The 18,404-nt window shown below is 44.1% G+C and overlaps 1 protein-coding gene across 1 annotated transcript in view; it reads left to right on the forward strand.

Annotated features, from left to right (window-relative positions):
* ALDH2 (aldehyde dehydrogenase 2 family member) overlaps positions 1-18,404 on the forward strand; it is a 65,543-nt gene that overhangs the window by 32,806 nt on the left and 14,333 nt on the right. The window contains exons 3-8 of the mRNA XM_040346494.1: positions 7,275-7,415; positions 9,672-9,751; positions 13,465-13,576; positions 15,395-15,523; positions 16,243-16,356; positions 17,820-17,922. Of these exons, the coding sequence (XP_040202428.1) occupies positions 7,275-7,415; positions 9,672-9,751; positions 13,465-13,576; positions 15,395-15,523; positions 16,243-16,356; positions 17,820-17,922 (679 nt within the window). The remainder of the gene's footprint in view (positions 1-7,274; positions 7,416-9,671; positions 9,752-13,464; positions 13,577-15,394; positions 15,524-16,242; positions 16,357-17,819; positions 17,923-18,404) is intronic.

Raw genomic sequence — 18,404 nt, forward strand, 5'->3', positions numbered from 1 at the left:
GGCATCAATTATTTGTGTCATCCCTGGTGGCCTAGGGTGGTATACCTTTTGTTTTACATCCCTGGTGGTCTAGTGGTATCCTCTGTCAGACGCAAGTGAGGAAAAGCCGATTACTGGCTTTTCCTGTTTACATTGTGATTAGCCGTGATTGGACATGGCTGATCACGTGGTAAAGAGTCTCCGTGAGAGACTCTTTACCTAGATCGGTGTTGCGGGGTGTCAGACTGACACCCTGCAACAACGATCGCTGCGATGCGCGCCCCCGGGGGCGCACAGCGGCTCAATATCCTGAGGAAGTCCAGTCAGGATATTGCAACCACTTTGCCGACGTCAATCTGTCATTGGCGGGCGGCAAGTGGTTAATCATATAGCTGGTTTTGTACATTTACCATGAATACTGCATATCGATAGTGAATTTTTAAGCCTATACAGATTAACTAAGATTACTAAAATGTATTTGATTAATGGGGAGGGGGGGGAGAGAAACGGCCAACTAATCATGAAAATATTCATTAGTTGCAGCCCAGATTACACACTTGTTTATACCAGAAGGTGCCCACCCTGAGACTCTACAACAGGGGTCCTCAAACGTTTTAAACAGGGGGCCGGTTCACTGTCCCTCAGACCATAAGAGGGCCGGACTATAAAAAAAAAAAACTATGAACAATTTCCTATGCACACTGCACATATGTTATTTTGAAGTGAAAAAACAAAATGGGAACAAATACAATATTTAAAATGAAGAACAAGTCATCATTGCAAGCCCACTCTCACCGTCATTTCAGACCATCATTGCAAGCCCACCCTCGCCGTCATTTCAAGCCATCATTGCAAGCCCCCCCCCCCCCCTCACCACCATTTCAAATTCGAGACATCATTTCAAGCCCTCCCCCTCACCATTGCAAGCCCCTTCATCATTATAAGTCCCTCATTGCAAGCCCCCCCTCACAATCATTAATTGCAAGCCCCCCACCTCACAGTCATCGCCATCATCATCCCCCCCCTCGCCATCATCATCGCCATCATCATCCCCCCCTCGCCATCATCATCGTCATCATCATCCCCCCCCCCCCTCGCCGTCATCATCCCCCCCCTCGCCATCGTCATCATCATCCCCCCCCCCCCTCGCCGCCATCATCATCATCATCCCCCCCCCTCGCCATCGTCATCATCATCCCCCCCCCCTCGCCATCGTCATCATCATCCCCCCCCCTCGCCATCGTCATCATCATCCCCCCCCCCTCGCCGCCATCATCATCCCCCCCCCTCGCCATCGTCATCATCATCCCCCCCCTCGTCATCATCATCATCCCCCCCCTCGCCATCGTCATCGTCATCATCATCCCCCCCCCTCGCCGTCATCATCCCCCCCCTCGCCATCATCATCATCATCATTGTCATCATCATCCCCCCCCTCGCCATCATCATCCCCCCCCCCCTCGCCATCATCATCGCAAGCCCCTCATTGCAAGCCCCCCCCCCTCACAATCACTAATTGCAATTTCATCATCGTCCCCCCCCTTACCATCGCAAGCCCCCCCCCCCTCCCTCCCTCACCATCGTAAGCCACTTACAGCCCTACTCCTTACTGTGCCAAACTGCTGTCACGGTCCCGCTGTGTCACGAAGCTCACAGCGTTGGTAACAGTTCTGGCGCGCTATGATAAATGTCCCGCCCTCCTCCTCCTAGACCAGCTCGTGTGATAGACAGAACACTGGCTCTATCACACAAGCTAGTCTAGGAGGAGGGCGGGACATTTATCATAGCGCGCCAGAACTGTGATCTCCGTGACACAGCGGGATCGCTGCGTTACAACCTGCCGTGCAACTGGCGTTGCCTGTCGGGGTGGGGTGGGCCGGTTTAAAGGTCCTCCGCGGGCCGCAGTTTGAGGACCCCTGCTCTACAATGAGCCATGTGACTCACCTACTATTGCAAACATCATTTTACTCATATTATTCTGCAATAGAGAATGAGAAAATATCAAAACTGTCTAGCATTCCAATTTAGACAAGATAAGGGATTGCTAAAATACTTGTGCAATACACCGTTCTATTACCTTCCTCAAACGACCTTGCACTTGGCAGAATGTTGCACAACAAGTTTTGAAAGATTGCAAAAAAATACTATATACACACTAGCTTGAATTGCTGCTGTCCCTACAAGACACACCATGCTAGATCCTGCCCCCAGACAAACCAGTTTTATATAATCTTGGCTGGGAGATGGTGCAAGAAGGAGTTTTGGCGTGAAAAAAATGATACTTAAAAAGTACAGCTGAAACGGCAAATAAGCCTGACAAAAGAACTTGGACTTCTTTCACACGATTAGGTCCTCCTGTCTGTTCTTCAGGTGGACCCGATCGGGTCACCCATTGTCCTCTATGGGGAGAGAGATGTCACCCGATCTGACAAAATCCACTGAAAACAGATGTATGGGGATATGTTTGTCATCCGATCCGTCCCAATGACTACAGACTGTAGGACATGGAGTACAGCAAGCTTCCGTCCTTGTCTGCGCTACATACGGACCTGTCATCTGCTTGTTTAGCAGGGGATCATCAGAGGACCGTGATCAGACGGATCAGACGTGTGAAAGGGGCCGTGAAAATATGGCATCTACTGCAACCATCTTGTTTCTAAAGTGAAGTGGCGATTGACCTTGCACTGGACCCAGGAGGTTTGGGGAGAGGGTCCAGTGTAAGGTCCCCTTACAGATTTCCTGTAACAGTGAAATTACACCTAATAAATAAAATAAAATGGTGAAAGCTCCTAGGGCCAGATTTCGGCTTCACCACTTGGTAAAAGTACTGTTCAGACTCAAAATTCTGCATACCTGTTCAGGGTCGCTGCAACACTAATTAGAAAAATAGATATGAAATGCCAGTCCTGCAGACTAAAACTTATGCCACGTACACACGGTCGTTTTTTGTGATGAAATAAAACGACGTTTTAAACGTCATTTAAAATGATCGTGTGTGGGGAAAACGTCGTTTTTTGTCTTCTGAAAAACGACCAAAAAAAAATTCAACCGTGCTTCAATTTTTTTATGTCGTTTTTCAAAATGTCGTTTTTCGTGTGTGGGCTAAAACAATGTTTTTAAACCGGTGCATGCTCAGAAGCAAGTTATGATGCGAGCTTGAATGGAACAGAGTGCCGCCGTATGTGCTGAACGTAACCGCGCTTTGCTAGAGCATTTTGAAACTACAATGGTGTGTAGGCAACGTCGTTTTTTAAAATGAAGTTTGAAAAACATAGTTTTCTTTTCATGAGAGAAAAAACAAAGTTTTTTTTTTTTACAAGACAAAAAACGACCGTGTGTACGCGGCATTAGACGCGGCTGCAGAAATGAAAGTCAAAGTGGGGACAGAATACACTTTGGCTGGGGATCTGCTACAGAAGACAATACGAAACTGGGAACATGTTACATGAGGCTAGTAGAGATCAATGCCATTACCCTAAACAAGGTTCCCACTAGAGAGGTTGTCACGGTCCAAAGGCCACATATACCAAAGGGCGCAGGTTGAACTCTAGGACTCTAGGCTATTAAAGTGACAGGTACATTTTATTCATGCTTCAGTCATGTTCTAACTCCTAGGCACACTTTTTCACATATTTTTATCAAGTTCAGGACCAGAAAAAAAAAATTGAGCAAGTAAATATTACATATGGACATTCTGGCCCAGATTCACAAAGGACTTACGACGGCGTATCTCCAGATACGCCGTCGTAAGTCCGAATGTGAGGCGTCGTATCTATGCGCCTGATTCAAAGAATCGGATACGCCAGAATTTCTCCAACATACGACTGACGTAAGTCTCTTACGCCGTCGTATCTTGGTTGCATATTTACGCTGTCTGCTAGGGGCGCTTCCGTTGATTTACGCGTTGAATATGTAAATGAGCTAGATACGCCGATTCACGAACGTACTTGCGCCCGCTACGCCGTTTACGTCTGTCGTAACGTTACCCCTGGTATGAGGCGCAGGTAATGCAAAGTATGGACGTCAGCACAAGCGTATCTTTTTACGTTGTTTGCGCAAGTCGTACGTGAATGGGGCTGTGCGTAGGTTACATTCACGTCACAGGCATTGAGCCGGCGTAACATAGGGAGAAAATTCGACGTGACACTGAGCATGCGCGCGCACCTGCTTCCTACTTTGAATTACGCAGGCTTACGCCGGCCAATTTACGCTACGCCGCCGCAACTTACAGAGCAAGTGCTTTGTGAATACTGCACTTGCCTCTCTAAGTTGCGGCGGCGTAGTGTAAATAAGATACGCTATGCCCGCACAAAGATACGCCCAGGTATGTGAATCTGGCCCAGTGGGGGTCATTTACGAAAGGCAAATCCTGTACTTGAAAGTGCACTTGGAAGTGCAGTCGCTGTAAATCTGAGGGGTAGATCTAAAATGAGGAGAAGCTCTGCTGATTTTATTATCCAATCATGTGCAAGCTAAAATGCTGTTTTTTATTTTCCTTGCATGTCCCCCTCGGATCTACAGCGACTGCACTTCCAAGTGCACTGTCGGTGCAATTTCATGTGCAGTTTGCACTTGTAGTGCAACATGGATTTTCCTTTCGTAAATAACCCCCATTGTGTTTTCCAGGTAAGGGACAGAACCTTTGTCAGGTATTTTATTGCAGTCCAATTGAAGTTCACGATTTAAAAAAAATAAACTGTTGGGCCCCTTTCAGACGGACGGCAGTTTTGCCGCAATTAAAAGCATGTACATTTTCAGTGAAATTCAAGGCTCTGGGTACTGCGATTAGTTGCATTTGTACATTGTGATTACGTGCGGTTACATACGGCCGCGTTTAGCTGCGGTAGTCATTTCCATAGCAACCCTTTTTATTTTTATTATGATGTGCTTCCTGTTCTTCCTTTTTTTTTTTTTTTTTTTTTTTTTTCACGCTGCTATCCGCAGTTGACACAAAAGACTGCGATTACCTGCGGTTAAGTGCATATAGCTGCGCTAAATCGCACCTGGACGCATTTAATTCTATTTTTCTATTCACACCAAACCGCATGCAACAAAATCGCAGCTAAACGTTGTGTGTGAATGGGGCTATAGGAAAGCATTGTGTGCTTTTAGCTGCGGTAGAAAACTAGAAAATCTGCAGCTAAAAGCACCATTCTATCCGTCCGTGTGAAAGGGGCCTAAGGGCCAGTTCACACCAGATGCAGTTCCGTTTGCCTTTTTCTGCGCTAAAGATGCATGCACAATGTTTCCCACGTTTTTGTAGTTTTTTTTTTTAATCATATAAATACGTGTGTGTGTGTGTGTGTGTGTGTGTGTGTGTGTGTGTGTGTGTGTTTATTTATTTATTTATATATATATATACATACATACATACATACATACATACATACATACATACATACATACATACATACATACATACATACATACATACATACATACATACATACATACATACATACATTCCACACCAATTTTTTTTATTTTTTTTATACAAGGCCCTTTTAAGGGGGTGTCTCCTATGCCTGCATACGTTTGCTAATAAGTGTCCCTCATCTCAAAAAGTTGGGAGGTATGGTTTAATGCTAGATCTATTCTGTACCAAATACAAGCCAAGATATTCACTACTTAGAGTAGGGAAGCATTAAACAATGTCAAATTTAACATTTTCCCTGACGCACAGACTTTTTAGACCTGAAGATTACCTAAAGCCCTTAAAGTGGTTGTAAACCCATTCATATACCCAGTGAACATAGTATCCTCAAATAAACCTGGAGAGGAAATTGGGTATATGGCAATAAAAAAAACATGGCCTTTGTTGCAATATCCCCTCTTATTCTGGAGGAAAATGTTGACTGTGTGGAGTTATGCTTTAAAGGGATGCTAGACTCTTGACGAATAATAATAATAATAATAATAATAAAAATATTATTATTATTATTAGCTCTAATGCCCTGTACACACGATCGGTTTGTCTGATGAAAACCGATGGATTTTTTTTTATCAGATATCTGATGAAGCTGACTTTCATCAGTCTTGCCTACACACCATTGGTTAAAAATCCGATCGTGTCCAACGCGGTGATGTAAAACACTACGACGTGCTGAGAAAAATGAAGTTCAATGCTTCCGAGCATGCGTGGATTTTTGACCGATGGATTTCCCCACAACGATCGGTTTTTTTAACCATAAGTTTTTTTTTCGCCTATTGGGGGGCGGGGGGGGGGGATTGTAACTGATGGGGCCCACACACGATGGGTTCGTCCAATGAAAACGGTCCATCGGTCCGTTTTTATCAGACGAACCGATCGTATGTACAGGGCATAAGACCCCTGTCAGTTTTGTCGCCGGCCCTGAACGACCGCTCCGTTCTTCTCTATGGAGCGTCAGATGTCAGCGGAGACATGTCTGCTGACATCCAACCTGTTCCGCTAAAATCAGACGGAGGGCAATACGTCACCATCCGTCCATATCGGATCGGGTGAGATCTGATGGAAACGGACATGCTGTCATCAGATCTCTCCATAAGAGACAGCGGCGCTGGACAAGCCCCTCCCCTTGGTGAGCAGAGAGGGACTTGTCGTCTGGCGGATCGCTGAAAGCGGATCGGTCCCTGTGTGAAAGGGGCCTTAACCTTTACCAAATATCCAAATTCCTTTTTTATGAACGATAGGATTTGTAGTGTGCCTAGAGCAGTAAACGTGACCTCAACTAACATGCCCTCTTTGTTCCAAACAGAAGTGGGGGGGGGGGGGGGGTTCAGGAAGTTAAAAGGAGGCATTCAAATGCAGAAACCATTTCATAAAGAAAATAGATTACAGGGCAATTAAGCGTATAAGACTATTTTCGTAGCGTTGGTGTTCTTGTAAAAGTTTACCCCCTTCATGTTTTAAACTGTACCTTATTAATGTAATGTAGGTGGCTTCATGTAGAAACCTAAAATAGTGTATTTCTTGGTTTGCAAGAGATCATATTGTCCAGTCAGCAAACTGAAAAATAGTTGCTGTATGCCTACTCCATGTTTTTGAATATTATCTTTTATGTAGAAAAGCATTTGTTCCAGATTTCTAAAGAAACCAAATATTGTGCTATTTAATAATACATCCCTTCTGGCAGGGCTTGATCTAGATACCTTCATGAATAGTGTGGTTACAAAAGGTGTTTACTCAGAAACCTGAACTGTATTGTATTCAGTATGTAAAATGCAGTCTTATCAGAACTGCTATGTCATGTGAATGCCTTGGCTGTTTACTGTATTGTCCTAAGGTTAACCTTTTTAAACTGGTATTTTTATAGGCAGATGTTGACAAGGCCGTGAAAGCGGCACGAAATGCGTTCAAGTTGGGATCACCATGGAGAAGAATGGATGCTTCACAAAGGGGACTCTTGATAAACAGGCTTGCTGACCTTATTGAACGGGACAGGGCTATTCTGGCTGTAAGTAGATGGTGGGGGGAAAAAATGGTCACCAGTTTGACGCTAAGACGATCCTCATTTTAAAAATGTAAGGTTTAATGAAATCGCGGAAACTTGAGGGGATCCTTTTGATTGCTTTGCACAATCCGTGTGTGTTTGTTTTTTTTATATATATGTGTGTGTGTGTGTGTGTGTGTGTAACGGAACCCCAAATGGGACAGGGGTTAAATCCGTTCACAATATTCCATTCCATCCAAGACAGCTTATCGACACTCCAACCAACAGGACCCGATCCATTCCATTTCCCAGAATAACCGAGACTCACACAGCTCTGGTACTGGTTTCAAAATGAATGACAACTTTAATGGTTTCTTAGCTTGCTTATATGCAGTACACAGGTTACAGGAACAATCAAACTGTCCACCCCCCTCATCACACCATGGGGGGCTTCAATCACATTATTTTACATAATGATATTCAGAGTTAATTATCCCCCAGACGTTGCGTCTCCGACAAGTACATTCCACACATAACCAGTATACATAATGAAAGGTCTAGTAGCCAGGCTGACTCTCAGTTTCAATCCACAGAAGCAGTCTTAGTTAGCATCTCAACAGCCTCACACAATGGAAGGCCTTTCAAGAGCCAGGCTCATTTAACAACTCACTAGCCAGGGCTAATCATAGAAATGAGTCACTATTGACTGATAGGGTCACAATATTCTTTACAGACATTTAAAGAATATATGGTAGATTACTGTTCATGTTAAACAATCCAATATATGTCTCTATTTCCTGTCTCAATCTGTGCCCAAAAGTGACTCCTGTTACAATATAGATATAGGCCCAGATTCTGAAAGGGCTTACGACGGCGCAACGCCATGTACGCCGTCGTAAGTCCTAATCTGGGCCATCGTATCTATGCGACTGATTCTTAGAATCAGTTACGCATAGATATCCATTAGATCCGACAGGCGTAAGGCTCTCGTTTTCCCTGTCATGTATGCAAATTAGGAAACTACGCAAATTCACGAACGTACGCGCGGTCGACGCAGTGAAGTTACAACGTTTACGTTAGCTTTGCGACGCGTAAAGTTGCCCCTGCTATATGAGGGGCAACCAATGTTAAGTATGGCCGTCGTTCCCGCGTCGAAATTTAAAAATTTACGTTGTTTGCGTAAGTCGTCCGTGAATGGGGCTGGACGACATTTACGTTCACGTCGAAACCAATGACGTCCTTGCGACGTCATTTAGCGCAATGCACGTCGGGAAATTTTAGAGACGGCGCATGCGCAGTACGTTCGGCGCGGGAACGTGCCTAATTTAAATGACCCACACCCCTACCTGGCTCATTTGAATTAGGCGGGCTTGCGCCGGGGGATTTATGCTACGCCGCCGCAACTTTACAGGCAAGTTCTGTGTGTAAAAAGCACTTGCCTGTAAAACTTGCGGCGGCGTAACGTAAATGACATACGTTACGCCGCCGCAGTTTTGCACGATTCTACGAGAATCTGGGCCATAGTTACTTCACCAAAATTTGATGCAACATTTTTCACTGCACTGACCAATTTTTATAATGCGCATCACAGAACTTATCAATGATCAGATCATTTAAGTTTAGGAATACATTGTCCTTAGTTGGTCAACTTCTCATCTGCCTTTACCCCCTGAACGAAATTTGATAATGGGACCTGTTTTGGGATGGTTCCTCGGTCAACTAACAATCGGCAAGCTTTTGCCAGAGGTAATGCAAGCTAGTGCAGATATTTCAGTGACTGGCACAAGCATCCTCTTGCATCCCCCCAGTCACTTTTTACCCCAGTTACTAAATATATTGAGTGACCATTAGGCCTTGCATACCTGGTTGTCTTTTTTTTTTTTTTTACTTTGACCTAAACTTTGTGTGTGTGAACAAGCAGTCCTTCACATCTGCAGCCATAGGTACTGTGGAGACATTCATCTTTTAAAATTTAATAGAGAGGAGGTGTTCTTTAGCCCATATGGGGAGAGCCCATATCCTGCTCCTCCAGAATTGCAGTATGGTCAAGTAAGCATTGTCGCCCTTGAACAGGAAATGTCTTATGAACAGGATCACCAGGTGGATGTAAGTGGGGCTGAAAACGAATGCATATACTAAAGTGAAAGACTGAGCTGCAGCCATGACACCAAAGACCTGTTAAGCTACAATATAGGACTTTTTTTTGCAGCTTTATTTTATTTGTCTAATAACCTTCTAGAAATCGTATCTATTTTCTTTTTTTTCCTTTTTATTTGATAGAATTTGGAAACCCTGGATAATGGAAAGCCTTATGCAATCTCCTACGCAGTGGACTTGGATCTTGTACTCAAATGTTTGAGGTAAGCTGGCTTTTGCTCCTACGTGTGTTAAGAGGAATTTTTTTTTCCCCAGAAAATTACTTGGGACCCCCCCCCCCCAAATATATTATATAATAAAAACATTTTTTGTATAATGTGAAAGATGTTGCGCCGAGTAAATGGATACCTAACATGTCATGCTTTAAATTGCGCACACTTGTGGAATGGCGTCGAACTTCGCTGCTTAAAAATCTCCCATAGGCGACTTATTTATTTTTACAGGTTTAGTTGGAGGAGGTCTTGGGCTACAATTGTTGCTTTTGCTCTAACGCACGCGGCGATGCCTTGCATGTGTGATTTGACCGCCGTTTACATATGTGGGTGCCACTTGCATATGAGTTTGCTTTTGTGTGCGGCGGAGGGCGCTTTATAGGGCTGCGCATCTTCACCGGTCTCGCGATTCGATGCGATTACGATTATCAAGTCCACGATTCGATTCCGCGATGCATCACGATGCATCACGATTGCAGCGCAAGTGCGCCTGGCTCTCCCCCCAAAATACTAAAGGAGATGGTCGGAGACTGCGGACATAGTACAGGAGATGGTCAGAGACTGCGGACATAGTACAGGAGATGGTCAGAGACTGCAGACATAGTACAGGAGATGATCAGAGACTGTGGACCTGGTACAGGAGATGATCAGAGACTGCAGACATGCTACAGGAAATGATCAGACTGTGGACATAGTACAGGACATGGTCTATATTTCTCCTTCATACAGCCCAGTCCCTGCCTGCAGTGACAATGACTTATTACAGGCGACACCTCAGATTCCACTACATGCCTGTACCCCCCCTGTGTCCCCGGATCACAGCACCCCCTCCTCCTCTGTACTTGCATGCTGTTCTGCGCACAGAGGATGATTGGAGGGAACAATGAGGAAAATACATTTGCCTGATTTTCTTACAGTGTGCACCCCACTTTAGGCTGGATTGTCACCATTCAATGCATGTTTTTATGCATTTTATTGTGGATTTTTAAAATACACTAATGTGCTTTTTCAGTGTGTTATGTACTGCCATTGTCATCAATACGCCCTTTAAAAATGCACAGATGACAATGAACCCTCAATAAAAATATCAGTACAGCAAGGACTTGGACTTTTAAAATAGAAAATAAATAACACGGTAGTGTATTTTAAAAGTCCAAGTCCTCGCTGTACTGATATTTTTATTGAGGGTTCATTGTTATCTGTGCATTTTTAAAGGGTGTATTGATGACTATGGCAGTACATAAAAACACACTGAAAATGCACATTAGTGTATTTTAAAAATCCACAATAAAATGCATAAAAACATGCATTGAATGGTGACAATCCAGCCTAAAGTGGGGTGCACACTATAAGAAAATCAGGCAAATGTATTTTCCTCATTGCACACGAGTAGAAGCAATAGCGCTTATTAGAGAATCATACATTAACCACTTGCCCACCAGGTGAATTCTGGCACTTCTCTCCTTCATGTGAAAATCACAATTTTTTTGCTAGAAAATTAATCAGAACCCCCAAACATTATATATTTTTTTTTAGCAGACATCCTAGGGAATAAAATGGCAGTCATTGCAATACTTTTTGTCACACCGTATTTGCGCAGCGGTCTTACAAGCGCATTTTTTTTGGATAAAAATCACTTTTTTGAATTAAAAAATAAGACAACAATATATTTTGCCCAATTTTTTTATATATTGTGAAAGATGTTACGCCGAGTAAAATGATACCCAACATGTCACGCTTAAAAATTGCGCCCGCTCGTGGCATGGCGTCAAACTTTTACCCTTAAAAATCTCGATAGGCGACGTTTAAAAAATTCTACAGGTTGCATTTTTTGAGTTGCAGAGTAGGTCTAGGGCTAGAATTATTGCTCTCACTCTAACGATCGTGGCGATACCTCACTTGTGTGGTTTGAATACCGTTTTCATATGCGGGCGCTACTCGCGTATGCGTTTGCTTCTGCGCGCGAGCTCGTCGGGACGGGGCACTTTAAAAACATTTTTTTGGTTTTCTTATTTATTTTTATTTAGTTTTATAATTTTTTTACACTGAAAAAAAAAAAAAAAAAAAAATTGATCACTTTTATTCCTATTACAAGGAATGTTAATCATCCCTTGTAATAGAAAAAAGCATGACAGGTCCTCTTAAATATGAGATCTGGGGTCAAAAAGACCTCAGATCTCATAATTAGACTTAAATGCAAAAAAAAAAAAAAAAAAATGTCATTTTTTCAAATGACAAAAAAAAAAATGTTTCTTTAAGAGGCTGGGCGGGACTGACGTTTTGACGTCACTTCCGCCCAGCAGAGCTATGAGGACGGGTGAAGGAGATTTCTCCTTCAGTCCCATCCCCTCCGCCGCTACCGACGGCTCCGGTAAGCGGCGGAGGGCGCGGGAGGGGGGGGCCCCTCTCCCGCCACCGATAACGGCGATCTTGCGGCGAATCCGCCGCGGAGACCGCCGTTATCGTGTACACCACCGCCCCCTGAAAAGATGAATATCTCGGTTGTGGCAGCAGCTGCTGCCGTTATCGAGATATTCAACTTTAAAAAGAGGACGTCTTTTTGACATGGGGCGGTGGTCAAGAGGTTAAGTGACCGCTCTGCTTTTTAATATCACATAGATGGTGCCACACCACAAAAAATAGGGCTTGTAGAATAGTCATCTTATTTAAGCTTACCTGCACATTACGTCATTGCAGGCAGTAATGAGATGGGCGATCTGCCTGCTCAGTGCTCACCATCCCCCGATCTCCATTCCAGCTCATCAGCACGCAGGGTGTTTGAATGTGCTGCGCTCATGTGACTGACTGCCCGTCTCACGTCTCTCAGCGTCAGCAGTGCACCTCCCGCCTTTCGACTGATCTGTTCGTTACAGTCAGTGGGCGGGGCTGACGCCAGGAGAGACGTACAAAGAGAGGCGGGCCAGGCAGTCACATGAGCGTGCCTTATACAAACAAGGCATCAGCTCAGTGAACGGCGCGCTCTCCCGGGAGGGGGGGAGACGGGGGCAGGGCCAGGCATCGATTAATAGTCGCCTGCATCGGTGCCGCATCGGGGGCACCCGAATCGCGATGCAGCGATTTTATATTTGACATCCCTAGCGCTTTACAAATATAATTTTTTTTTTCTCTTTTTAAAATTGTATCACTTTTATTTCTGTTGCAAGGAATGAAAACTTCCCTTGAAATGGGAATAGTGAGTGACAGGTCCTCTTTATAGAGAGATGTGGGGTCAAGAAGACCCCACATCTCTTCTCCAGGCTGGGAAGGCCTTTCCAGCCGCATCCTCTGCTTTCTTTTGACCTTTGAGGGTCACCAGAAATCTCTATGGTAATCAGGGGGGACCTGATTCGTTCTCCAGCTGACTGATTGCATGGGTGAGCTGGGAGAAGCACTGGAGGGCTCCCGCAAGAAAGATCACTTGGCTGAACTACCACTATGATTGTTCTTGCAAGGCACAGAATCGCTGGATGATGCCTGTAGCTGCAGGCATCCAGATATCCCCACTCAGTCCATGATGTACCTTGGGCCGGAAGTGGTTAATGAGTATTTCTACTTTCTCAACACTGAGAATTTTCTTTTCATCCTATTCATGGTAGGATTAGAGTTGTAAAAGATGCTTAACTTTTTTTTTTAAATGGAACTGTCCTAGTGACATTTTATAGTATGGCTAGACCTCTTAGACACTACTTTATTCTGTGCTTCAGATACTATGCTGGATGGGCTGATAAAGGGCATGGCAAAACTATTCCCATCGATGGAGATTATTTCACATACACCAGACATGAGCCCATTGGGGTCTGTGGACAGATCATCCCGGTATGTTTTCAATCTTGATCACATTTGACTGTTAAATCAAATGCAGAAGCTGTATATCCTGCTGAATATTGCATGCACTATTTTTTATATAGCATTTACTTTCGCTAGAAGTTTTCGTGTGTGTTTTGTGTTTTTTTTTTTTTTTTTTTTTTCTTCTTCTTCATTAAAGTCCACCTTTTGCAAAAAAAAATTAAATGCAGCAACATTTACATGATCAATGTGTATTTACAAGCTTGCAGAGAATTGCACCTGAATTTGGCATATTTAAGGTGCCATGACAGGCTTTTGGTTTTGAGGATGTTTTATGCAGCCCATGCTTCAAGTGATTCTGAAGTTAAAAAGGTTTTTTCCTAATGCATTAACGTGATTGTAAATTTAAGACATTAAAGGGGTTTTCCACCTTTTTTTAAGTTTTATTAAAAGTCAGCAGCTACAAAAAGTGTAACTGCTGGCTTTTAATAAACTGACACTTACCTGCTCCGGCGACGTGCCGGCCGGGGCTTCGCTCCTCGCCCCCCGGCGTCTTCATTCTTAGTGTGGGCACCCGGCAGTGACCGCTTTCGGCTTCTTGGCCGGGCACCCACTGCGCATGCGCGAGCGGCGCCGTCCGATTGGACAGGCGCTCGCCTACAGGGAGGGGCTGTGAAAAGGCAATTAAGCTAATCGCCTTTCCAGCCCCTCAGCGGAAGGAGGAAGTGGGACAGGAAGTCCCCTTCTCCTGAAGCCCCCACTACCCCCCCAAAAAAATTACATGCCAAATGTGGCATGTAAGGGGGCGAGGAGTGGGTTAAGAGGAAGTTCCATTTTTAGGTGGAACTCCTCTTTAATGATAAACAAGGCATATAGTGTGTACTTGCCTCCATTAAGAGCACTAAGTGTCATTTCTCCCTGCTGCTTCGTTCCTCCATCAGCATGCCTCCCTTCTGACAAATTTTCTTGACACCAAGAGAAACAAAGGTGACAGAGCTCCAGGTCATTTGTAGCCTCAGCTCTGTTCCTGTTTGCTGTGTGAAGGGGGTGTGTCCCTTTCCTCCAATCAGCTGTCGGCTCTCCTGAGCTATGCATAGAGTAATTTTCCGCTGTCCTTCTTTTTTTTTTTTTTTTTTTTTTTCACAGCGCAGACAAGCTTTATAAATTCTGGGCTTTAATTGGTTGTTGATAATACTGCAGATAACAGGTACAACTTGTGTAGGTGGATTTGTTTTAATCTGTATCATCTGAGGCCAGTCACTTCACTGGGTATCTATAAGGGTTTACAACCACTTTAAGCTAAAACCATTTTGTCCCACTCTTCACCCCCACCCCTTCCCTATACTTGCCTGAGCCAGATCTCTATCATGCACTGTACACAAACGGTCTCCCTCTCCTGTGGGAGCAATTGGTTCCTGCTGCTGTCAATCGCTGCCAGTGAGGTGGAGGGGCTGAGCTACACGGTTTGTGTCTATGGACACACCAGATTTTAATGAGCTCATGCGAGTTTCCCCTAAGCAAGTGGCTTGCAGGGGGGAGGGGCCAGAATCGCAGATGAGGGACCCAAGAATAGGAGGATTTGGCCTCTGCTGTTTGCAAAACCATTGCACAGAGCAAGGAAATACGACCTGTTTGTTAAAACTTTTCCCTTTTACAATCACTGCTTTCATGTTGCACCCTAAATATAGGTGTGGCATAAAATGTGGTCAAAAAAGGGAACTTGGCCTTTTTTTTTTTTTTTTTAAATGTGACCTATCCAGCCATTTGTGTGATTAGCAGTACTGTGGTCTTTGTTTTAACAATTTTCTTCTCTAGAGTTTAACTTGATTCACATTTGTCTTTTCCCAGTGGAACTTCCCATTGCTGATGCTTGCTTGGAAGTTTGGTCCTGCCCTGGCAACTGGAAATGTAATCGTCATGAAGGTGGCAGAACAGACTCCTCTCACTGCTCTTCATGTTGCCAGCCTAGTAAAAGAGGTAGATCTTTGGATTCCAGTGTATTGCTTAAGTTTCTGCCTTTACAGTTCATATCCTCTGTTCACCTTTTTGCCAGGAGTTACCGTATTTATCGGCGTATAACACGCACCCTAACTTTAAGAGGCAAGTTTCAGGAAAAAAATTTCCACAGCCCCCTGCGTGTAACACGCAGCCACAGTTTACCCTCTATTTTCAGGGTAAAAAAGTCAGTGTTCTACGCCAATAAATACAGTATTTCGAATATTTGAAAGGTAAGAGCCTAAAAAAGACCTGCCGCTGTAATGGTACGAAGAGCTCATGCCTGATCTTTTCATGCAAGTTGTCTGTAAAGCTGTACCTATCTCTGAGACCTGACGATATGGCACCCGCGTGCTCTTCCTCCTGGTCTTTTCCATAGAGTGAAAGGACAGGTCCCTGTCACACAGGTTTCTGTCCTTTGTCTAGACTCTAGAGACACTAGTTTCTACCATCTTAAAGCGGCAGCCTACAAGCTTTGCACAAGTCAAGAAGACTTCTTGGCAACCGTTGACTTTTCCAGAACTGTATTCTTGTAGAAAAGATCTTCATGAAACGTAACAGAATGGCTTTATGTACTTGTACAGACATTGAACAAAGTCTGATTTTGTGAATTGCAGCTCCTCACCGCTCTATAGTGATATTGTTGCTGGTTAACCAAACCACCCCAAAATCAGGAATTAACAGAATTTCTCTTTATTCAGGCTGGATTCCCACCTGGGGTTGTTAACATCGTTACAGGAATGGGTCCCACAGCAGGTGCTGCCATCTCGTCTCACATGGATGTAGATAAAGTTGCCTTCACTGGCTCTACAGAGGTAATCCTACACAATCCTGATCCTAAAGGCAAAATGCCTATATGCTTTGCAAAGTCTGATAACCTTTATCAAGTCTGTTGGTGCCATTTGGTGGTGGCAAATGAAGGCAAAGGTTTATACTCCAGCATTTAACTAGAGAATTGGGATGGTAATTTGTGTATCTGCTCTGTGTGTAGTGAGGGTTGGAAAAAAAGTGTGCACAAGTCCAACAGTCGTGTTAAGCCTATTGTTAACCTAATGGACCACTGTACAGTGAGTAAAAGTATATCTTTTTAGATGCAAGCTCTCCAAGCCTGCCACTTACCTGCCCATGATCAACTGGGATATTTGCTTTTGGGACTGAGTGCTGAACAGCCTATTCACAGCTTGTCTCCTGGCTGGTCTGTGCATGCGCAGTAGATTGCGAATGGAAATGCATATAGATAATTTATAGTCTGCCCTCCTCTTCATAGACACACTGCTGAACCGACCAGTTTTAATTACAAACTGAAAGATTTCCTTTTATCCAGAACCATGAGAAGGCTTGTTCCTTGTCTATTGGTAAACTAACGTGGGGGGGGGGGGGGGGGGGGGGGGAATGGATTTTTCTTTCTTTCTTCTAAGAGATGAGACTGACAATTTTTATTTTATTTTTTATTTACACTTCATTTCGCAGCAAATGCTTTGATATCATAGTGTACTTTGGGTTACATTCAGATAGCCCGCCGTAAGTTTGTGCGGGCGTAGCGTATCTCAGCTACGCCGCCGTAACTTAGTGAGGCTGGATTCACAAAGAACCTTCGCCCTAAGTTACGGCGGCGTATCGTAAATCTGCCGGCGTAAGCGCGCCAAATTCAAATTCTGAAGAGGTGGGCGTGTTTTATGTAAATAAAACATGACCCCACGTAAATGACGTCTCGAACGAACGGCGCATGAGCCGTCCGTGAACGTATCCCAGTGCGCATGCTCCTAATCACGTCGCAAATAGTCAATGCTTTCGACGTGAACGTAATTTACGCAAAGCTCTATTCGCGAGCGACTTACGTAAACGACGCAAAATTTAACGCTGTCCCGACGTCCATACTTAACATTGGATACTCCTCATATAGCAGGAGTAACCTTACGCTGGAAAAAGCCTTACGTAAACGACGTAAAAAAATCCGCCGGGAGCACGTACGTTTCTAAATCGGCGTATCTAGCTCATTTGCATATTCTACGCCGAAATCAACGGAAGCGCCACCTAGCGGCCAGCGTAAATATGCACCCTAAGATACGACGGCGTAGGAGACTTACGCTCGTATCTTAGCCTAATTTAACCATATCTGGTTTCCAGAATACGCTTAAATTTACGACGGCGTAGATTCAGAGTTACGACTATACGCCGGCGTAACTCTCTCTGAATCTAGCCCATTGTTTTTTAGGGCTGAGAAAGATCTTGACACATATGCTTGTATTTGTCAGCTATTTAATTTGTTTTGCCTTAGGTGGGTCGTCTGATTCAGCAAGCAGCTGGTAAGAGTAACTTGAAGAAAGTAACCCTTGAACTTGGTGGAAAGAGCCCCAACATCATATTTTCTGATGCGGACTGTAAGTGACTAGCTAATATACACAGTCAGTACAATTTGTAACTTATCTTGCATCTTAAAAATGCATATGATTGAAATAATGTAATGTTTGGATAGCAACAGTAAATGGGCAGCAGAGCCATGCAGTCAGGTGTGTATCCGGCAATACAGGTAGGAATTCATAATCATTTAGACTTGGCCAAACTCCTAGACCCTGTTATGCTTTACATCCATCTCTTGTTCTTGCGGCAAAACCAAGGAAGCTTAGACTTCTGTAGTGTATAAATGTTTTACCAAACAGGAAAGCTGCACATACAACTGTAGGATACACAATACAACATAACTCATAGCTTACACAAATATAAGCAATAAGTAAACTACACCGTTACTCAACTTTGGGTTTAAGATGTAATGTCCTTCATGGTTCCTTGCTCAGTCCAACTCAAAAGTTCTCAAACTCTCCAGCTTCTGGTATCCATGTCTTCCTCTTCGTCCTTCCAACCA

This window comes from Rana temporaria, chromosome 1, assembly GCF_905171775.1.
Source record: "Rana temporaria chromosome 1, aRanTem1.1, whole genome shotgun sequence".
Taxonomy (NCBI): domain Eukaryota; kingdom Metazoa; phylum Chordata; class Amphibia; order Anura; family Ranidae; genus Rana; species Rana temporaria.